Source organism: Molossus molossus, unplaced genomic scaffold (genome assembly GCF_014108415.1).
Source record: "Molossus molossus isolate mMolMol1 unplaced genomic scaffold, mMolMol1.p scaffold_m16_p_14, whole genome shotgun sequence".
NCBI classification, from domain to species: Eukaryota; Metazoa; Chordata; class Mammalia; order Chiroptera; family Molossidae; genus Molossus; species Molossus molossus.
The window spans coordinates 68,555,346-68,580,282 of record NW_023425349.1 but is presented as its reverse complement, the minus strand read 5'-3'; the positions used below and the strand labels follow the sequence as shown (position 1 = coordinate 68,580,282).

The window sequence follows — 24,937 nt, the reverse complement described above, 5'->3', positions numbered from 1 at the left end:
CTTCTTCTTCAGCCATTCTCATTCTTTTTCTTTTCCTTATTTTTTGGAATCAGTTTGTCAGTCTCTAAATTACACTGACATGTAGATTACTTTTTGAATGAATTCTCACCTTTGCAATATTGATTCTTCCCATTCAGAAAAACAGTACTCCTCCCCAATTATTTAGTTCTGTTTCATGTCTTTCATTGTCTGCTTTTTAGGTTTTATCGTCTGCTTTATAGGTTTCTTCATTTCTTGAAAGGTTTACTCCTCAGTATTTAAGAGTTATTTTTCATCATTATAAATAAAAATTTAAAACTAGCATTTTAATGTGTTGTTATTTGTAAGGATTATTTTATATGTTGACCTTGTTTTGAACTGATTGTTGAATTATCTGGTTAGTTTTAACAGTTTATGATTTTATTCTCTTGGATTTTCTAGGTATACCAATATGCGATTGACAATCAGTTTGTATATATTCCTATAATTATATATTTTTCTTGTTTATTTGAATTTCCTGGACCTGTATCAATAGTAGCAATTAAAGTGGCATCTATGCCTCATTCCTAACTATAATGGGAATTCTTCTAATGTTGCAATTTTAAAAAACTGATATTTCATTTAGGTTTCTGGAAGGTATCTTTTTTTTTTTTTTTTGCATTTATCTTTAGATAGAGCAGGAGAGAGAGAGGGAGGAAGACAGAGAGAGAGAAACATTGATGTGAGAGTGACACATTGAGTGGCTGCCACCCACACAACCCTAACCAGGGCCAGGGACAAACTGCAACTGAGGTGCATGTCCTTAGCGGAAACCAAACCAAGGTCTCCCTGGTCCACGGGCTGATACTCTAACTACTGAGCCAAACCGGCCAGGGCTGGAAGGTATCTTTTATCTCATGTATCAGATAAGATAGGTTTGATTGTTGTTACAGTGGTCATATATAAAAGTAGCCAAATATGTTGGAATTTTATTTCATTTTCTGTAAAAGTCCAGGCATAAGCATTCCAAGGTTATATAACAGCTCCAAATATTTCTGTCAACATTTTTGGTCTGCCATTTTTAAAAACAGCTTTTTAACCAGATGTATTAAAATATAATACTTATTTTATTACATACCTTAAAGTTTACCCTCTTCAAGTAATGTATTTGTTGTTAATTCTCACCCAAGAATATTTTTTCAATTGACTTTTAGAGAGAGTGAAAAGGGGCAGAGAGAGAGAGAAACATCAATGTGAGAGAGATACATGAATTGTGCCTCATGCATGTGCCCTAAGGCAGTGATCGTACCCCCAATCCTTCAGTGCATGGGCTGACACTCTAACCAGTGAGCAATACTGGCCAGGACTAAAGTAATGACAACAGATGTCATTTACCTTTTTAATATAATAACAAAATGAAAAGTCAATTAAATTGAATTGTTTTATAAAGCTGCTTAAAGATCAAAATGAAGAAGTGATGTCACCAAAATAATGGAGTAGGAGACCCAGCCTCCTTCTTGCCACAAAGATCAACAATCAGTTATCCACTTACATAAATAGCTCTAGTAAAGCTCAGGAGTCCACTTAAGAAACTTCAGAAACACAATGAAACTAAAAACCTGAGAATAACTGCACACTGGACAGGAAGGACAGCTTCATTCTGTCTGCATCATCCTATCCCCAAGAGTAGCACTATTCATTGCTGAGAGCGAATACCCCAGTTCAAAAGATTTTCTCTTGCCAAGAAAGGGTGAATGGGGTGAACAACCAACCTCCCCAGCCTTTTGCAGCGCTGCATACAGGACCTGCTTCTGTTTCACTCCACCCAGAAACTGGCAAAGCTGAGATGTGTAGAGATGGCTTGGAAAAAGGAAGAAGGGCTGGGGCTACCAATATCAGCCATGCAACAAGAGTAACCATGGTTTGCAGTGGCCTGCACTGTGAAGGACCCCAACAGCTTTTTCTTGAAGAAACTGCTTTTTACTGAAGAAACCAATGTCCAGGATAGTTGCCATGGACTCCCTATAGATCTTAAAAGCCTGAGTCCTTCCCTGCGGCTCCCTGGACCCCACTGGACCCCAGGACCTGCACTGAAAGCCAGCACAGCCTCTGCTGCTGCGCAGTGCAAAACACCAGCCTAGACCTTGCAGCTGATTCTCACTGCTGTGTGTGCACAGGGCCAATCCATCAAGAACCTGTATACCACTGGCTGACTGCTGTCACTGGTTTCCAATGACACCGAGTGCCTGTGGTAGCCCCGGGACTGCACACTACCAAGCCAAGGCCCACACAGCTGTTGTAGGCCCAGATATGGCCCTGTCCCCTACCAATGGTCTATAGCACTGAACTCACCTGCAGCTAGCCCCTCCACCTGTGATCCTCCACACTCCCAGCCCAACTGTCATCACTGGCCTCCATTGCCACGTGAGACCCTAAGCAAAATATACTTAAATTATGTAAAAAGATCTCAAATAAACAACATAAATTTTCACCTTATGGAACTAGAAAAAAACAAACAAAAAAACACCCTAAACCCAGTTAGTAAGAGGAATGAAATAACAAACATCAGAGAGGAAATTAATGAAATAGAGATTTTAAAAACAATAGAAAAAAAAATTCATGAAACTAAGAGCTGCTTTTTTCTGAAGAGAGAAACAAAATAGATAAAACTTTAGCTAGATTTACCAAGAAAAAAGAAAGAGTTCAAATAAAGAAATTTAGAAATTAAAGATCACAACTGATACTGAAGAAATAAAAAGAATCGTAAGAGGCTACTATGGATAATTATATACCAACAAATTGGACAACCTAGAAGAAATGGATAAATGCTTAGAACATACAACCAATCAATACTGCATCATGAAGAAATATCAAATCTGAACAAACCGCCCTTGCCGGTTTGGCTCAGCGGTTAGAGCGTCGGCCTGCGGTCTGGAGAGACCCGGGTTCGGTTCCCGCTAAGGGCATGTACCTCGGTTGCAGTTTGTCCCCGGCCCTGGTTGGTCGTGCGGGTGGCAGCCACTCGATGTGTCCCTTTCACATCAATGTTTCTCTCTCTCTCTGTTCCTCTCTCTCCCTCCCACTCTACCTGAACAAAAAATGGAAAAATGTCCTCGGGTGAGGATTAAAAAAAAAAAAAAATCTGAACAAACCAATAATGAATAAGGAGATTAAATCAGCAACCAACAGCCCTGGCTGAATGGCTCAACTGGATGGTATATCATACCATACACCAAAAAGTTGTGGGTTTGATTCATGGTTAGGGCACATTCCTAGGTTGTGGGTTGGAGCCCCAGTAGGGGTATATATGGGAGGCAACTGATCAATGTTTCTCCCTCACATTGATGTTTTTTCTCTCTTATTCCCTTTCTCTCTCTCTAAAACCAATAAAAACACATCCTCAGGTGAGGATTTATAAATACACAAACAAAAAATAAAAAAAACCTACCAACGAAGAACAGCCCAGGACACGATGGCCTCACTGGTGAATTCTACCAAATATTTAAAGAAGAATTAATATCACTCTTTCTCAAATGCTTCAAATAATTGAAGCAGAGAAGATGGCGGCAGGCAGGACCAGAGGGAGGGTGAGTGTGTGAGAGAGTGTGAGTGGACACAAAGGTGGACAACCAAACCCAAGCAGTGCAGAGACACAGAGCAGAATTTTCCTGTGCTGTGGACGGGAGCAGCCAGCTACCTCGGTAAGCGGCCCTTCGGGGCGCTTCTCCCTGAGCCACCAGGAGGTCCCACCATTGTGGAAGATCCCGGGTCTTCCCTGGGAGGAGGCAGTGGGAGCAGCGAGGGCCCAGAAACCTGAGCCCACCAGTGCACCTGGCACTATCGGACCAGTGGACACTCTGTGTCAACACAGACCAGTGCACAGTAGTGGAGCTCCCAAGGTGCTGGTCTCTGAAGCCTCAGACAGGCTGGAGCCCAGCACCATCCCCCATAGTAGCAGCCCAATCAGAGTCAAAATATACCCCCAGCAACAGAGGCTGGGGAGCAGACATCCATCCCCAGGCAACAGAAGCACAGACCAGCAGCTGAGACCCATCCCCAAAAACTACAACAAAAACTGAGCAGCAGTTGAGTCCCATGGGGCAGCAGCACTACCCAGCTGCCAGCTGTAGTACCTGGGGCTCCACAGAGGCCTGTGTGGTCCAGTAGCTCACAAGAACAGTGGGAAGCTTGAGCCCGAGAGGGACTGGTGCAATTCAGCTGCCTGCCCCTGGGACCTGCAGGGTGCGGGGGCACCAGAGAGGCCGGTGCAACCCAGCAGGGACTGTGCCATCCAGTTAGCTGTAGGATCTGCAGGGTTCTGGGGCACCAGGAAGGCCTGTGGACCCAGCTGTGCACAAGATAGGCATAGAGGATGTGAAAAATGGAGGCAGAGTGAATAGAAGCTACACAGATGATCTCCCAAGACAAAACAGGAATTACAACTAAAATAAATACAAATCCCCAGGAAAAAATGCAACAGAAACGCAGCAGGACAGGACCATATAACCAGGGACACTGGTAGGATCTGCGGGGGCATCAGAGGGTGGCAGGCTGGGAGCCCACAGACAGCAGCAGTCTTAGCTGTGAGCAGTGCCCTTGGGGAATAAACACCAAGCCAGCTCCACAGTGCAGAGGGCCAGAAAAGTGCACTAAAATAGCCACAGCCACTCACCTGGGGGCTACAGCAGAGGGAGGGCAGACTGGGCTGGAACTCTGTGGGGACACCTGGGATTTGAAGGGCACTCAGAGTTTTTTCTGAGTTGCAGCCAAAAAGGATGGTGGCCAGTGTGCACCTGCCACGAGCTGTGGGGTAAAGCAGCTGCCCCCCCTCAAAGATTCAGTCTTTCCCAGGTGAGGCAAAGAAATAAAAATAGAGGTTCATTAATAACCAGCATCTATCCCACCCTCTGGAAATCCTCTTATGCAGAACACCAGAGCTACATTCCAAGGCACTGAGTAACTGAGACTACTAGCCACCAAGAAAAAACTAGAAGATAACTGAACCTTTCCTGGGCTTGCAAATATACCCAGAAAAGTAGGACTTGACAGTGGTGTTTAACGTGGTGCCATCCAGGCTCATCCAAACCCAGGAGAGGGAGCCACAAACAACAGAACACCAACACCCCACAGGAAAAATTTGGCAGACTCCAAAACCCCCTGAGATAGCCAAAATGGTGAAACAAAGGAACAAATCTCAAATGAAAAAACAAGAGAACTCTATCAAAGATGAGATAAATGAAATGCAGCTAAGCAAATTATCAGAGGTAAAGTTTAAAGCCATGATCTTGAAGAAGCTCAACAGCATGAATAAGGACATCGGCACCATGAGTAAAGACATAGAAACACTGAAAATCAACCAAGTGGAAATGAAGAATGACATACCAGAAATTAAGAACACATTGGAGTAGAGGAAGCTGAGAACCGGATCAGTGAATTACAAGACAGGGTAAAAAAAATCAACCAATCAGAAAACCAAAAGGAAAGAACGATTAAAAAACAGGAAGACAGCTTAAGAGAACTGTGGGACAATTTGGAAACGTAATAACATTCGCATCATAGGAGTCCACCATAGATGAAGAAAATGGGCAAGGGTTAGAAAATATATTTGAAGAAATAATGACAGAAAACTTCCCTAACTTGGTGAAGGAAGAAGGCATTCAAGTTCAAGAAGCACAGAGAGCCCCAAGTAAGAAGAACCCAAACAGGCCCACACCAAGACACATAGTAATCAAACAGCCAAAAATTAAAGACAAAGAGAGAATCTTAAAGGGAGCAAGACATAAGCAACAGGTTACCTACAAAGGAACCCCCATAAGGCTGTCAGCTGATTTCTCAACAGAAACACTACAGGCCAGAAGGGAGTGGCATGAAGTAATCAAGGTCATGAAAAACAAGGATCTGAATCCAAGACTACCCTATCCAGCAAGGCTATCATTCAAAACAGAAGGTCAAATAAAAAGTTTCCAGACAAAAAAAGGCTAAGGGAATATATTCACACCAAACCAGCACTGAAAAATATGCTAAAAGAACTGCTGTAATTAGTAGAAGAAATAGGAAGAAAAATAGAACCACACTAAACAAAAATAACAATAAATAAGTGCCTATCAATTATCAACTTAAGTGTGAATGATTTGAACGCTCCGATAAAATGACACAGAGTAGCTGACTGGATAAGAAAGCACGACTCACATTTATGTTGTTTAAAAGACACCCACCTCACAACAAAAGACTCACATAGGTTGAAAATGAAGGGATGGAAAAAAATCTTTCAAGCAAATGGAAAGGAAAAAAAGCTGGGGTAGCAATACTCATATCTGATAAAGTAGATTTCAAAATGAAGGCCATAACTAAAGACAAAGAAAGACACTACATAATATTAAAAGGATCTATCCAACAGGAAGGTATAACCTTGGTAAACATATATGCACCCAATTTAGGAGCAACAATATATATTAAAAATCTTTTGGAGGACTTCAAAGGATAAATTAACAGCAATACGATCATAGCAGGGGACTTCAATACCCTGCTGACATCACTGGTTATATCTTCTAGACAAAAAATTAACAAGGAAGAAGAGACTCTAAATGAAGCGCTATATCAAATGGATTTATTTAATAGATATCTACAGAGAATTACACCTCAAAAGTGCAGAATTCACATTCTTCTCAAGTGCACATGGGACATTCTCAAAGATAGACCATATGTTAGGGCACAAAGTCTCTACAAGTTCAAGAAGATTGAAATCATATCAATCATCTTCTCAGATCACAATGGCATAAAACTAGAAATCAACTGCAACAAAAACATGCAAAGACATTTGAAAACATGGAGGCTAAATAGCATGTTATTGAACAATGAATGGGTTACCAAGAAGATCAAGGAAGAAATTAAAAACTTCATGAAAACCAATGAAAATGAACACACAACAACACAAAAATCTATGGGATGCAGCGAAAGCAGTTCTGAGAGGGAAGTTCATAGCACTACAGGCCTACCTCAAGCAACAAGAAAAATTTCTAATAGACCATCTAACCTCACAGCTTAAAGAACTAGAAAGCAAACAGAAAGAAAACCCCAGAGCAAGTAGAAGAAAGGAAATAATAAAGAACAGATCACAAATAAATGACATCGAGACAAAACAAACAAACAAACAACAATTATTTTTTTTTATTTTTTTATCCTCACCGGAGGACATTTTTCTATTTTTTGTTCAGGTAGAGTGGGAGGGAGAGAGAGGAACAGAGAGAGAGAGAAACATCGATGTGAAAGGAACACATCGAGTGGCTGCCACCCGCACAACCGACCAGGGCCGGAGACAAACTGCAACCGAGGTATGCGCCCTTAGCGGGAACCGAACCCGGGTCTCTCAGGACCGCAGGCCGACGCTCTAACCGCTGAGCAAAACCGGCCAGGGCCAAACAAACAACAATTAAAAGGATCAATGAAACAAATAGCAGGTTCTTTGAAAAGATAAACAAGATTGATGGACCCTTAGCTAGGGTCTTGGTCTTTCACCAAGAAACAAAGAGAGAAAACACAAATACACAAAATCAGAAATGAAAGAGGAGAAAAAATAACTGACACCACAGAAATACAAAGGATTGTTAACAGATATTATGAACAATTATATGGCAACAAATTCGACAATCTAAGTGATATGGACAAATTTCTAGAAACACATAGTCTCCCAAAACTGAACCTGGAAGAGATAGAAAAGTTGAACAGACCGATAACAACAAAAGAAACTGAAGATGTAATCAAGACTCTCCCAGCAAACAAAAGCCCAGGCCTGGACGGCTTGATGGGGGAATTTTACCGAACATTCAAAGAAGAACTAATACCCATTCTCCATAAACTATTTCAAAAAATTCAAGAAGAAGGAAGACTTCCAAACCTGTTTTATGAGGCCAGCATAATTCTAATCCCAAAACCAGAAAAAGACACTACAAAGAAAGAAAACTACTGGCCAATATCCCTGATGAACATAGATGCCAAAATCCTGAACAAAATACTAGCAAATCAGATCCAGCAATACATCAAAAAAATTATTCACCATGACTAAGTGGGATTCATCCCAGGAATGCAAGGCTGGTACAATATTCACAAATAATAAATGTGATACACCACATAAACAAAATGAAAGATAAAAATCATATGATCATATCAATAAATGCTGAAAAAGCATTCGACAAAACCCACAGATGCCATTTCTGATAAAAACGCTCAGCATTCTGGGAATAGAGGAATCATATCTCAACATAATAAAGCCACATATGAAAGACCTACAGCCAACATCATACTCAATGGTCAAAAATTAAAAGCATTTCCCTTAAGAACGGGAACAAGACAAGGATGCCCACTTTCATCACTCTTATTTAACATAGTACTGGAAGTCTTAGCCACAGCAATCAGACAAAAAGAAAAAAAAGGGGGGAATCCAAATGGGAAAGGAGGAAGTGAAACTGTCATCATTCGAAGATGACATGATACTACACGTAGAAAACCCCAAAAACTCCATCAAAAATTACTAGATTTAATAAATGAATTTGGAAAGTAGCAGATACAAAATTAACATCAAGAAATCGATGACATTCTTATACACCGATGATGAACTCATAGAAAGAGAAACTAAAAAAACAATCCCAATTACCACTGCAGCAAAATAATTAAGATACCTAGGAATAAACTTAACCAAAGAAATAAAGAACCTATTCGCAGAAAACTACAGGTCATTGAAAAAAGAAATAGTGGAAGATATAAGAAAGTGGAAGCACATACTTTGTTCTTAGATTGGAAAAATTAACATCATTAAAATGTCCATATTACCCAAAACAATCTATAGATTCAATGCAATCCACATCAAAATACCAATGACATACTTCACAGGACTAGAACAAATACTTCAAAAGTTCATATTGAACCAAAAAAGACCTCGAATAGCCACAGCAATCTTGGGGGGGAAAAAAGAACAAAGTTGGAGGGATCACATTACCAGATTTCAGGTTATACTACAAAGCCACTGTAATCAAAATAGCCTGGTACTGGCACAAGAACAGACATATAGACCAGTGGAACAGAACAGAAAACTCAGAAATGGACCCAAGGCAATATGCTCAATTAATATTTGACAAAGGTAGCAAGACATACAGTGGAATAAAGACAGCCTCTTTAATAAATGGTGTTGAGAAAATTGTACAGCTACATGCAAAACAATGAAACTAGACCATCAACTTACACCATACACAATAATAAACTAAAAATGTATAAAAGACATAAATGTGACTCATGAATCCATAAGTATACTAGAAGAAAATGTAGGCAACAAAATTTCAGACACCATACGCACAGAATTTTCACTGATACATCACGTAAGGCAACAGAAACAAAGTAGAAAATGAACACATGGGACTACATCAAACTCAAAGGCTTCTGCACAGCAAAAGATACAATCATCAAAACGAAAAGGCAACCCACTGTATGGGAGAGAATAATTGCCAATGATATTATCAGAGAAGGGGTTAATTTCCAATATATATGGAGTGCTCATACAACTCAACAAAAGGAAAACAAATAACCCAATTAAAAAATGGGCAGAGGAACTAAACAGACACCTCTCCAAACAGGACATACAAATGGCCAAGAGACATATGAAGAAATGCTCAACATCACTAATCATCAGAGATGCAAATAAAACAACAATGAGGTATCACCTCACACCTGTCAGAATGGCCGCCATCAACAAATCATCAAACAAGTGTTGGCAAGGGTGTGGACAAAAGGGGACTGTAGTATACTGCTGGTGGGAATGCAGACTGGTGCAGCCACTATGGAAAACAATGTGGTGTTACCTCAAAAAATTAAAAATTGAACTGCCATTTAACCCAGTGATCCCACTTCTAAGAATATACCGTAAGAAGCCTGAAACACCAGTCAGAAAGAATATATGTACCCCCATGTTCATAGCAGCACAATTTACAATAGCTAAGATCTGGAAACGGCCCAAATGTCCATCAGTAGACGAATGGATAAAAAAGCAGTGGTACATATACACAATGGAGTACTATGCAGCGGTAAGAAAGAAAGATCTCTCATCCTTTGAGACAACATGGAGGGACCTGGAAAGTATTATCCTAAGTGAAAGTCTGAGGAATGTGGTAGTCCCAGAGATGTGGAAGTCGGGTACAGACTGACAATCACCCGAAGAGGGGGTGGTGGGGGAGAGATAAATCACAGAACTTATATGCATGTATGCATAAACAATGGACATGGACAACAAAGCTGGGGACAGGGCAGAGAGGGAAGACAAGGGAGAATCAGTGGGGGAAAATGGAGAAACATCTGTAACAAAAATTAATTAATTAATAAATAAAAATACAGATAAATAAATAAAATAATTTAAGCAGAGAGAATACTCCCAAACTCATTTTATGAAGCCAGCATTATCCTGATACCAAAGCTAGATAAGGATACTACAAAAAAAGAAAACTACACCTGCCCTGGCCAGTTTGGCTCAGCGGTTGGAGCGTCAGCCTGCAGACCAAGAGTCCTGTGTTTGGTTCCCACTAAGGGCATGTACCTTGGTTGCAATTTGTCCCCAGCCCTGGTTGGGGTCGTGTGGGTGACAACTACTTGATGTGTCTGTTTCACACAGGTGTTTCTCTCTCTCTCTTCCTTCCTCTCTCCCTCCAGATCTATGTTAGGATAAATGCAAAAATGTCCTCGGGTGAGGATATAAAAACAAACAAACAACAACAACAAAAATGAGAAGAAAATTACAGGTCACTATCCCTGATAAATATAGATGCAAATATTCTCAACATAATACTAGCAAACTGAATTCAACAATACATTAAAAGGATTATACACCAGGATCAAGTGGGATTGATCCCTGGGATGTAAAGATGGATCGACAAATGCAAATTATACACTACATTAACAGAATAAAGAATAAAAATCCTGTGATCACCTCAATAGATGCAGAAAAAGTACTGGGCAGAATCCAACATCATTTCATGATAAAAATTATAAACAAAATGGATATAGAAGGAGCATACTTCTGCATTATGAAGTCCATATATGACCAGCCTACTGCTAACATTAACTCAACGGTGAAAAGCTGAAAGCTTTCCCTCCAAGGTCAGGACTAAGACAAGAGTGTGCACTCTCACCACTCTTATTCAATATAGTATTGGACGTCCGAGGCAGAGCAATTAGGCAAGAAAACAATAAAAGGAATCCAAATAAGAAAGGAAGAAGTAAAATTGTCTTTCTTTGCTCATGACATGATCTTATATATAGGAAAATCTTAAAGAATTGACCAAAAATCTATTAGAACTAATAAAAAAAATTCAGTAGAGTTTCAGAATACAAAATCAATATATAAAAATTAGTTGTGTTTCTAACCACTAACAACAAAACATCTGAAAATGAAAACAATTAAATTTAAAATAGTACCAAAACAATAAAATTTTAGGATTAAATTTAACCAAGGAAGTGACCAATCTATAAGAAATTGAAGACATAGCCCTGGCCAGTTTGGCTCAGCGGTTAGAGCGTTGGCCTGTGGACTAGAGATTCCCGGGTTTGGTTCCCACTAAGGGCACATACCTCAGTTGTAGTTTGATCCCGGCCTCGGTTGGGGTCGTGTGGGTGGCAGCCACTCAATGTGTCTCTCTCACATCAATGTTTCTCTCCCTCTCTCTCTTCTTCCCTGTCTCCCTCCTGCTATATCTGAAGATAAATGCAAAAAAAAAAAAAAAAAAAAAAATTGAAGACATAAATACATGGAAAGATATCTCATGCTTGTGGAGAAGAATTAATATTGTTGCCCTGGCCGGTTTGGCTCAGTGGTTAGAGTGTTGGCCTGTGGACCAGAGAGTCCCAGGTTCGGTTTCCACTAAGGGCACGTACCTGGGTTGCAGTTTGTCCCTGGCCCCGGTTGGGGTTGTGTGGGTGGCAACCAGTCGATGTGTCTCTCTCACCTCTCTCTCTCCCTCTCTCTCTCTCTCTCTCCCTCTCTCTCTCTCTTCCTCCCCCTCTCTCTCCCTCCAGCTCTATCTGAAGAAAAAATAAACAGAATTAATCATGTTAAAAAGTCCATACTACTCAAAGCCATCTCTAGATTCAATGTAATCTCTACAAAAAATCCAATGTCATTTTTTTCACAGAAATAGAGGGAACAATCCTAAAATTTATATGCTACCACAAAAACACCTAAAAAGCCAAAGTACAAAGAACAAAGCTAGAGACATTGCACTTCCTGATTTCAAAGTACATACAACTCAATAGCAAAACCCCAAACAACCCAATTGAAAAATGGGCAAAGGACCTAAATAAGCATTTTTTCAGTGAACACATACTAATTGCCAACAAGTACATAAAAAGGTGCTCAACCTTGTTGATCATCAAGGAAATGCAAATCAAAATCACAATGAGATATCTGTCAGGATGACTAAATTACCAAACAGACAAGAGATAACAAATGGTTGCAAGGATGTGGAGAAAGGGAACCCTTGTGCACTGCTGGTGGAAATGCAAATAGGTGCAGCCACTATGGAAAACAGTTATGGAGGATCCTCAAAAAATTAAAATAGAACTGTCAAATCATCCAGCAATCAAATTTCTGGGTGTATATCCAAAGGAAATGAAATCAAGACTCCAAAGAGATATTTGCACGCCCATGTTCATTGCTGTCTTTTTTTTTTTTTTAACTTGGGAGAGTAGTTTTATTTTCTTTTATTTTCATTTTAATTTTTTATTTATTTTTTTTGTTACAGATGTTTCTCTTTTTTTACCCCATTGGCACCCCCCTCCTCATCCTCCCCCTCCCCCCGCCCCGTCCCCGGCTTTGTTGTCCATGTCCATTGGTTATGCATACATGCATATAAGTTCTGTGATTTATCTCTTCCCACCCCCCACCCCCTCTTATTCACAATAGCCAAGACATGGAAACAACCTAAGTGTCCATCAATAGATGAATGCATAAATAAAATGTGGTATTCAATACAATAAAATAGTATTCAGCCATAAAAAAGAAAAAAAATCCTGCCACTTGTGACAACACAGATAGACTTTGAAAGTGTTATGCTAATTGAAATAAGTCAGACAGAGAAAGATAAATATGGTATGATCTCATTTATGTGTGTAATCTAAAAAAGCTTAACTCATAGAAGTACAGAGTGAAATAGTTATTTGCCAGGTGCTGAGGGTGGGGTGGGGGAAATAAGATGGTGGTCAAAGGGTATAAACTTCAATTCATAAGGACAATTATGTTCCAGGGATCTAATATATAGCATAGTGACCATAGCTAAAAACACTATATTGTATATTTGAAAATTGCTATGAAGGTATATTTAAATGTCCTCACCCTAATTACAACAATAAAGTGGTAATTACGTGAGGTGAAGGATGTGTTAACTACTCTTATTGTGATAAATATTTCATAACCACACACATATATATATGTTTCAAATCATCACATTGTATACCTTACACTTAAACAATGTAATATGTCGATAAATATGAAAAAAAGAACAGAAAAAAATCATAAGAAACTAGATCAGTGCACCCAAATATTAGCAATTATACATATAAAAATAAAATTATAATGCTCCACAAATGTTCTCACTAAAGAAGCAGGAAATTTATATGTCCAAAAACATCTTACTAAATTTCAGCAAAGCAAGTTTATATTGATAATTACATGATATAAGCTGCAGGCAAAATGTTGTTCTTTGGCTGATATTTATTGCACAGCTAACAAAACCACGGAGAAGATGGACTCTGGCATATGACTCTCACATACAAGCCCATTAACAAGCCTATATCAGGGCTCAATCAAACTGAGCAAATACTTCTAGAAATTTCCCTTGTGTGTTTTATTCAGTTATTAGGAGAATTCAAAGCCTCAACTCTGCCACATATATCCAGCCCAGATGCTCAAAACACTTGATTTTACCCCAGGGCAAAATTCCATATTCAAGACTAGATCTAGAACAGATGGCCACTCCACCTCTTCTATAATCTTTCTGTGCCCTATGAATAAATGAAAAGACTAAAGGGAAGACAGATTCCACAACAGGGCCAGAATAAACATTACTATTAATACAATAATATTTATTAAGTACTTTTGTGTACATGATACCCTAATAGCTCTGCACAGGATGAGTCCAGGTGATCATAATGTTCCAGGTAGAAACTATGTACAGTCTTTACGCTCATTAAAGAATGTACACAGCTCTAGCCTTCACAGAGTTTTCAATATGAGCAGTGATTAAGTGTCCAGTACCATTCTTGAAGCAGGTATAAAATCAATTCCTCAAGGATTTAGTGAGCCCTACTATGTGTCGGTTCTTTGAGAAAATGAATGACAATGTCCCTGCTTTCACATTACTATAATCTCCTTGAAACAAAAATACAAGAGTTCACAGTTACATGTTAATTTATGTGGTACATACAATAAATATTCAGGAGATAAATGACAGCTATACTACTACTACTACTACTATCACTAACAGACACTTAGATAGTGTTCCTGGTATACTGGGAAATGCTTTTTCATCTGAGTTAAATTACTTAAATGTCCATCTCAGGTATATTCCACTATTATGCTTGTTCCATAAATGGGGAGACTGAGGCACAGAGGATTAAGTCACTTGTCCTCAATAATATAACTAGTAACTGGCAGAGTAGGGTTCTTACCTCTTAAGCACAAAGTTAAAGAAAGGGCGTGGCCAGTTTGGCTTGGTGGTTAGAGTGTCAGCCCATGGATCAGAGGGTCCTGGGTTCAGTTCCTACTAAGGGCATGTACCTCAGTTGCAGTTTGTCCCCGGCCCCAGTTTGGATCGTGTGGGTTGCAGCCACTCGATGTGTCTCTCTCACATCGAATTTTCTCTCTCTCTCTTCCTCCTTTTCTCCTTCCTGCTCTATCTGAAGATAAAAGCAAAAATGTCCTTGAGTGAGGATAAAATAAAAATTAAATTAAAAAGTTAAAGAAAGGATTTACAAAAGAGGAAGTTACTGAACTAAATATGAAGGATTTAGAGCAAAGAGGGAAAGGTATGTCAAGAGAGAAGCAGAACTTGAGCAAAGGCAGCATGAGCACAATATGGGTGAAAGTGGAGAGCAGTCGGAAATTTTAGATTCTAAGCAGAATAGGGTCAAATTATGAAAGGTCTTAAATTTTTTAAAAAAGGTTTAAGCCACTGATAGTATGTTGCCTCAGATGGTGGCTCCTAAGCATGTCTACTAGTCCTAGGGCCATATATGCAAGGAAGAGAAGAATGTATCATCTCATTCCTCAGAACCAAATAACCAGCCTTTACAATGTTTCTGGTTTTGGCATTAATTTTCTGGTGGTTATTTATTAGAAAAATGGATTAAGCAGCCAAAGTGGTGTACATATCAAATACTCATTGGCCCTAAAACACAGTTAAGAAAAACAAATGTTAATTTCCCACTAGAAGCAATCCATGGTAAGAGGTGTTATTAAATACCAAACTGATATATATTTTGTTATATAAATGAAATTTATAAAAACAATTTAAGGCAGTGTTTTAAATACTGTATTATGCATAATAAGCACATAGTTAACTTGTTAAAAATTATTGGACCCACCCCAACTGTGACTTTGATTCAATAAATTTGAGACACAACATTATGCATTCTATTTAAATGCAATAAAATCAGATGATTCTAATGCAGGTAATCTAAATGGATTGGGTAAGTTCCTAAAGAGCACTAAAACTAGTTTATCTATATCTGTTCTTTTTAATACATAACTCATACTAAAAAGCCATGAAACTATAGCAATCTTGAATTTACCTATTAAGATATCTATACAACTCTGTATTTTTTGTTGCTGATAACTATAAAGGACCAACATGTTACTCTTGAACAATTAGAGATTAGCTATGCATTTTATCATTAAGTATAATTAATACTCTTGCACATAAATTTAAAAACTGATTTTAGGCAGACACTCGGGGGTGACTGTGGCGGGTATGGGAAGATGGCGGCCGTGGCAGAGCAGACAAAAAACAACTATGACATGATAGTTTCTTTTGAAAAAGTCCCATTCTTAAACAGTGTATAAAAAATAAATACAAGGATTCCAAAATGGTGGCAGAGTGAATGGAAGCTACACAGACCATCTCCCAGGACCAAACTGGAATTACAACTAAAAAAAATAAAAAAATAAAAACATTAGGGAAAAGTAACAGAAAAGCAGCTGGAGAGGACCCATATAACCAGGGACAGGGAATAAAAACATTGAATTGAGCCTGATAGGTCTGCAGAGGTGAGAAAGGGCAGGCTGGGAGACCATGGACAGCAGCTGTTTTAGCTGTGAGCAGTTCCCTTGGGGTTAAAATCCCAAGCCAGCTGCACAGTGCAGAGGTCTGGGACAGAGTACTAAATTAGCTACAGAAATTCACCTAGGACTCTGGCAGAGGGAGGGCAGATTGAACTGGAACCCTGTGGGTACACTCAGGATTTGGAGGGCACTCTACGTTTTTGCAAAGTCATGACTGCACAAGACAGTGGCCATCTTGCTCAGAGAGTCCCTTCCCAGGGCCCTGGGGAGAAGCAGCAACACCTCCCTTGAAGATTTAACCCCACCCAGCTGGGCCAGAGAAATGCAAATTGAGACTCACTAACAACCAGCAACTGACACACCCTCTGGAAATCCGCTTACTCTGAACACCTGTGGATTTGAAGGCTACAACCCAAGGTTCATCAAGTAACTGAGACTAATAGCCTGCAGTCAAGAAGCTAGAGGATAACTGAACCTTTCCTGGGCTTGCAAATCTACCCAGGAAAGTTAGACTTGACAGTGGTGTTTAACATGTGTCCTCCCACACTCATCCAAACCCAGCAGAGGGAGCCACAAATAGCAGAACATGAAGACCCACAGGGAAAATTAGGCAGGCTTCAAAACCCACTGAGATAGCCAAAATGGTGAAACACAGAAACAAATCCCAAATGAAAAAACAAGAGAACACTACTGAAAATGAGATAAATAAAATGCAGCTAAGCAAATTATCAGAGTTAGAGTTCAGAGCCATGATCTTGAGGAAGCTCAACAGCATGAGGAAGAAGATCAACACCATGAGTAAAGATATAGAAACATTGAAAACAAACAAAGTGGAAATGAAGAATGACATAGCAGAAATAAAGAACACATTGGAAGGAATAACCAGCAGAGCAGAGGAAGCTGAGGACCAGATCAGTGAATTAGAAGACAGGGTAGAAAAAAAATTAACCAATCAGAAAACCAAAAGGAAAGAACGATTAAAAAACAAAAATACAACTTAAGAGAACTGTGGGACAACTGGAAACATAATAATATTCACATCATAGGAGTTCCTGAAGAAGAAGAAAATGAGCAAGGGATAGAGAATATATTTGAAGAAATAATGACAGAAAACTTCCCTAACTTGTTGAAGGAAGAAGGCATTCAAGTTCAAAAAGCACAGAGAGCTCCAAATAAGAAGAACCCAAACAGGCCTACACCAAGACACATAATTAAAATGCCAAAAATCAAAGACAAAAAGAGAATCCTAAAGGCAGCAAGAGATAAGCAACAGGTTACCTACAAAGGAACCCCCATAAGGCTCTCAGCTGACTTCTCAACAGAAATATTACAGGCCAGAAGGGAATGGCATGAAGTAATCAAGGTCATGAAAACCAAGGATCTGAATCCAAGACTACCCTATCCAGCAAGGCTATCATTCAAAAATAGAAGGTCAAATAAAGAGCTTCCCAGACAAAAGAAAGGCTAAGAGAATATTTAGCAACAAATCAGCATTGCAAGAAATGGTAAAAAGACTGCTGTAATTAGTATTAGAAATACGAAGAAAACTGTAACCACAATAAATAAAAAATGGCAATAAATAAGTTTATATCAAAAACCTTAAATGTAAATGGACTGAATGCTCTAATCAAAAGACACAGAGCAGCTGATTGGATAAGAAAGCATGACTCATATATATGTTGTTTACAAAAGACCCACCTCACAACAAAAGACTCACATAGGTTGAAAGTGAAGGGGTGGAAAAAAATCTTTCAAGTAAACAGAAGGGAATAAAAAGCTGGGGCAGCAAACATCATATCTGACAAGATAGACTTCAAAACGAGAGCCATAACTAGAGACAAAGAAGCCACTACATAATATTAAAAGGATTTATCCAACAGGAAGATATAACCTTTGAAAACATATATGCAGCCAATATAGGAGCACCATATTATATTAAAAATCTTCTAGAGGACTTCCAAGGAGAAATCGACAACAATATAATCGTAGCAGGGGACTACAACAGCCCACTGACATCACTGGATAGAATCTCTAGACAAAAAATTAACAAAGAAACAGTAACTCTAAATGATGCACTAGACAAATGGATTTAATAGATATGTACAGAGAATTACACCCCAGAACTGCAGAATTCATATTCTTCGCAAGTGCACATGGCACATTCTCAAAGATAGACCACGTTAGGGCACTAACTAAGTCTCTACAGTTCAAGAAGATTGAAATCATATCAAGCATCTTCTCCGATCACAATGGCATAAAACTAGAAATCAATTACAACAAGAACATGCAAAGACAATTGAACACTTGGAGGCTAAATAGCATGTTATTAAACAATGAAAGGGTAACCAAAGAGATCAAGGAAGAAATTAAAAACTTCCGGGACACCAATAAAAATGAACACAAAACAACACAAAATTTATGGGATGCGGTAAAAGCAGTTCTGAGAGGGAAGCTCATAGCACTACAGGTCAACCTCAAGAAACAAGAAAAATTTCTAATTGATTCTCTAACCTCACAACTTAAAAAACTAGAAATCAAACGAAAAGAAAACCCCAGAGCAAGTAAAAGGAAAGAAAGAGTAAAGATCAAAGCACAAATAAATGACATAGAGACCAAAATAAACAGTTCAAAAGATCAGTGAGTCCTGGCCGGTTTGGCTCAGCAGCTGGAGCGTCAGCCTGTGGACCAGAGAGTCCCGGGTTTGGTTCCCTTTAGGGGCACATACCAAAAAAAAAAAAAAAAAATCAGCGAAACAAAGAGCTGGTTCTTTGAAAAGATAAACAAGACTGACGGACCCTTCGCTACACTCACCAAGAAACAAAGAGAGAGAACCCAAATATACAAAATCAGAAATGAAAGAGGAGAAGTAACAACTGACACCACAGAAATACAAAGGATCGTTAACAAATACTATGAAACACTTATACATCAACAAATTGGACAATCTACACAAAATGGACACATTTCTAGAAACACATAGTCTCCCAAAACTGAACTGGGAAAAGATAGAAAACTTGCACAGACTAATAACAACTAAGGAAATTGAAAATGTAATTAAGACTCCCAGCAAACAAAAGCCCAGGCCCGCCGGATGGCTTCACAGGGGAGATTTACCAAACATTCAAAGAAGAACTAACACCCATTCTCTTCAAACTATTTCAAAAAATTCAAAAAGACGGAACATTTCCAAACTCATTTTATGAAGCCAGCATAATTCAAATTCTAAAACCAGACAAAGACTCTACAAAGAAAGAAAACTACAGGTCAATATCCGTGATGAACACAGATGCCAAAATCCTTAGCAAAATACTAGCAAATTGGATCCAGCAATACATTCAAAAAATTATTCACCATGACAAAGTGGGATACATCCCAGGGATGCAAAGCTGGTACAACAGTAAATCAATAAATGTGATACAGCACATAAACAAACTAAAAAATAAAAACCATATGATCATATCAATCGACACTGAAAAAGCATTTGACAAAATCCAGCACCCATTTCTGATAAAAATGCTTAGCAATGTGAGAATAGAGGGATCATATCTTGACATAATAAAGGCCATATATGAAAAACTTACAACAACATCACACTCAATGGGCAAAAACTACAAACATTTCCCTTAAGAACAAGAACAAGACGGTGATGCCTATTTTCACCACTCTTATTTAACATAGTACTAGAAGTCTTAGCCACAGCAATCAGACATGAAGGAAAAATAAAAGGGATCCAAATTGGAAAGGAGGAATTGAAACTGTCATTATTCGTAGATGACATGACATTATACACAGAAAACCCTAAAAACTTCATCAAAAATCTGCTAGATTTAATAAACAAATTTGGCAATGTGGTAGGATATAAAATTAATGTCAAGAAATCAACAGTATTCTTATACACCAATAATGAATTCACAGAAAGAGAAACTAAAAAAAAATCCTATTTATCACTGCAGCAAAAAAATTAAGATACCTAGGAATAAATCTAACCAAAGAAGTAAAGGATCTATTTTCAGAAAACTATAGGACACTGAAAAAAAAAAAAAACACATAGAGGAAGATATAAAAAAGTGAAAGCATATACCTTGTTCATAGATTGGAAGAATTAACATCATTAAAATGTCCATACTACCCAAAGCAATCTATAGATTCAATGCAATCCCCATCAAAATAACAACAATATATTTCACAGAACTAGAACAAGTACTTCTAAAGTTTATATGGAACCAAAAAAGACCCCAAATAGCCACAGCAATCTTGAAAAAGAAGGACAAAGTAGGTAGGATCATAATACCGGATATCAGGTTATACTACAAAGCCACTTTAATCAAAACAGCCTGGTACGGGCACAAGAACAGGCATATGTATCAATGGAACAGAACAGAAAACCCAGAAATTGACCCAAAATATTATGCCCCATTAATATTTGACAAAGGTGGCAAGAGCATACAATGGAATAAAGACAGCCTCTGTAATAAATGGTGATGGGAAAATTGTACAGCTACATGCAAAACAATGAAACTAGACCATCAACTTACACCATACACAAGAATAAACTCAAAATGTATAAAAGACATAAATGTGACTCATGAATCCATAAATATACTAGAAGGAAATGTAGGCAACAAAATTTCAGACATCATACGCAGCAGAATTTTCACTGATACATCACCTAAGGCAACAGAAATAAAGGAAAAAATAAACACATGGCACTACATCAAACTCAAAAGCTTTTGCACAGCAAAAGAAACAACCATCAAAATGGAAAGAAAACCCATTGTATGGGACAGCATAATTGCCAATGATATATCAGAGAAGGGGTTAATTTCCAAAATACATACAGTGCTTATACAAAACTCAACTAAAGGAAGACAAAGAACCCAATTAAAAAATGGGCAGAAGACCTAAATAGACCCCTCTCCAAAGAGGACATACAAATGGACAAGAGACATACAAAGAAATGCTCAATGTCGCTATTCATCAAGAGATGCATATTAAAACTATGAGATATCATTTTAAACCTGTCAGAATGGCCACCATCAACAAATCATCAAACAACAAGTGCTGGTGAGGGTGTGGAGAAATGGGGACTCTAGTACACTGCTGGTGGGAATGCAGACTGGTGCAGCCACTATGGAAAACATGGTGTTTCCTCAAAAAATTAAAAATGTAACTACCATTTGACCCTGTGATCCCACTTCTAGGAATATACCCTAAGAAGCCTGAAACACCAATCATAAAGAATATATGTACCCTGTGTTCATAACAGCACTAATTACAATGGCTAAGATCTGGAAACAGCCCAAGTGCCCATCAGTAGACGAGTGGATAAAAAAGCTGTGGTACAATGGAATATTATGCAGCTATAAGAAAGAAAGTTCTCTTATCCTTTGAGTTGACATGGAGGGACCTGCAGAGTATTATTCTAAGTAAAACAAGCCAAACAGAGAAAGACAAGTATCATACGATCTCACTTATTTGGGGAATATAATGAACAAGGTGGGCTGATGAAGGAAATAGACCCAGAGACATAGAAAGGAGTATGGTTCAGACTGACAAACCTCAGAGGAGCGGGGCAGAGAGGATGGATGAGATGAAGCAAAAAATTTATTTGCATGTATGTGTAACAATGGACATAGATAACAATGCTGGGGGGAAGTGGGATGGGGAGGAGAGTATCTGGGGGGAAAGGAGAAACATCTGTAACAAAAATAAATTAATAAAAATTGAGGAAAAATTGATTTTAAAAAATAACCTTTCCTAACCTACTTTATGTGAAGAGGTACACCTGTTACAGTATCATGAAGGTCAAAAAACTTCTAGTCATAGCCCTAGCCAGTTTGGCTCAGCAGTTGGAGCGGCGGCCTGTGCATCAGAGAGGCCAGGGTTCGGTTCCCGCTGGGGGCATGTACCTCAGTTGCAGTTTGTTCCCAGGCCCTGTTGGGGTCAAGTGGGTGGCAACCACTGGATGTGTCTCTGTCACATCGATGTTTCTCTCTCTCTTCCTCCCTCTTTCCCTCCCGCTCTATCTGAAGATAAATGCAAAATAATAATAATAATAATAATAGTAATTAATTAAAAAAATAAAACTTCTAGTCATAAAATTCATTTTTCTATTTTAAAAACTTCTGGTTATCAATTCTTTTTTAAAAGGAAAATTTTAAAGAATATTTTAGGAGAAACAATAATTAGCATTTTGAATAATTCTTATAATTATGTGTTTCACAATTTGTATCTTGGTTAAAAATACAACAAATAAAACCCTGACCTGAATATAAAATAAGAAAACAAAAGTTTATGAAGTTAAAAGTCATAATAAAAATAGTTTTATAGCATGGAATTACTGCCAATATTCAATCAGAATACACTTATCATGAGTTAAACAGTGAGACTATTCAACAACATTTGAAAGAAATGATATTTTAAATCTGGAAAAGGTAAATTGCATTTACTGAATTAATACTCTGCAATCATTTATGATCCTCTGAGTCAAGCATTATCGGCTTGACTTTATACCAGCTGAAACCTTCATTACAGAAATAAAAGAGATAATATACTCACTTTGAAGATATTTTTAAAATGAGAAACCTCTCACAGTATCTATGATTTCCCAAAAAAACAAAGTAAGAGATCTTGTCTAAATGGGGCACTATTAACACTGGCCGGCATAAAATCTTGTAAGCGCCTAATTTTAGAGGAATGAAGAATATAGCATTATACATAAGATCCAGTTATTCAATCTATAAGCCCAGGAATATTATTTCTTATAAATAACATCAATACCTAAGCAGATAAGGGAACTTAAAAGTATTCTACTAGATGTTGACCAGAGAACCTTCTCAAATGGGGGTATAAGATATGCCAAACTACCGACCTATCAAGAGAGAGAAACCGAAAAAAAAAAAAAAAAAAGTACTTGAGAAACTAACATATTAATATATATAAAATATATATTATATATACGCAGCAGGTATAACAGTGTGCATCCAATAATGGTGGGGTTATTTGGGAAAGGAGACTGTAGTGATATTATTTTATTCCATAGGAGGACAAGGTTTAACTTCATTTTATAAAGATTACATAAGTTAAAATATTTTATATATTTAAGTAAATTTCTACTGCTATGATATGCTGGGGTTTTTTTTGTTGTTGTTGTTTTTGTTTGTTTGTTTTTTGGTACGTACCCCTAGCGGAAACCGAACCCAGGACTCTCTGGTCCGCAGGCCAACACTCCAACCACTGAGCCAAGCCGGCCAGGGTGATATGCTGGTTTTTAATAATGCAAGTCATTTGAAGAAAAAAATAGTGTAAGGAACTTAACCTCATCTCATCCAAGATTTCTTAAATAAAAGAAAATAACAATAACATTGGAATTTCAGAAGAAAAAAGTCACTTTCCCACTACAGTAAAACTGTTTCAGTTCTTATTTTTAAATACCAAAAGGACTATTATTAAAATTTCGCATTCCTAATGGAAATTTAACTTTATTAGCTAGCAATCACTATTGCAGGCAATGCTTTGAAAGGTGCTATGGTACACGTTGTGGAAGCAGAGACTAATAAAACATGACTGTGACTTTAAAGAACTCTGAATCTATCTAGTAGCAATAGATTCATTCACTAAATATAACACAAGTCAGAATAAATGGTACTAAGCAGAGGTAAGCAACTCATGGTGAGATTAAAAGGGGCAGAGAAATCACCAGCTTCCTGGTTCTCAGTACCTTGTGCTCTGAAAGCAGAGCTGCTCTTCCTTGTTTTCTCCAGAAGGGTTAAGGGAGAAACACTGCCTGACTGTATAAGGCACAACTACAGACCAGAGGTCTCAAAGCTCCTTATAAAAACCTTCAAACAAACCACCTGTTTAGCCCTGTATCTGCCCTTCCCCCATCACATCTCTGCTTTGGTGGTTCCTTGTGAAGCCAACTCCTGAGTGTTTTCAGGGGTTCTTCAGCTGTCAGATAGCTTCTGGATGGGCACCCTTTGCAGGCACTTGGGCTTGTCCCCCTTCCGTTCTGCTAAGTCATTTGCCATTCCTCTAACAACTCCAGGTGGACTGGGGCTCAGATGTCTCCTAGCTTTAACAAACAGGTTTCTGTTTATTCTTCTTGCTTGGATAATTTGCAAAAGAGCAGTACAGTGGAAATTACTTAATTCTTTAATATTAATACCTGCCTTGATTATGTAATTACTACAATTTCACAAGATGACATTAAGAAAAGAACATTAATTATAGAATGGGGAAAATTTTAAACTCAAGCTATAAAATAATCTTTTATAGAGAAATGTTTTAACAAGGTGACAAGTAAAGTAGGAGAAGATACTTTGTGGTTTAGGAAAGCAGAAAAAAACTTCAAAGTAGTCCTCAAATCATCAGAAATAGGCCACTGCCTACTCCCAAAGAAAAGTACAAGTTAGTAAGACACAAATAATTCAAACCTTCACAAATATGGTGAACTCTTCCACTTTCTCACTGGCCATCTGCAGTTTCTTCTGTGCACCTTCTAGGGCCTGCTCACTTTGCAATGCTAATCCTTTAAGATGCTTAGATGCTGCTGTTTCAATTTCTGCCATTGCAGATTCAGTTTCATTTATTTTTGATACTAGGATAGAAAGCTTGAGATCCTGTAGAAGGCCAGTAGTCATAGAATAAAAATAATTCATAAACAGA

The 24,937-nt window shown here is 38.2% G+C and overlaps 1 protein-coding gene across 1 annotated transcript in view; it reads right to left on the bottom strand.

Annotated features, from left to right (window-relative positions):
• Window positions 1–24,937, bottom strand: part of CNTLN (centlein) — a 320,561-nt gene that overhangs the window by 9,501 nt on the left and 286,123 nt on the right. Inside the window, exon 23 of the mRNA XM_036261826.1 lies at window positions 24,706–24,891. Within this exon, the coding sequence (XP_036117719.1) occupies window positions 24,706–24,891 (186 nt within the window). The remainder of the gene's footprint in view (window positions 1–24,705; window positions 24,892–24,937) is intronic.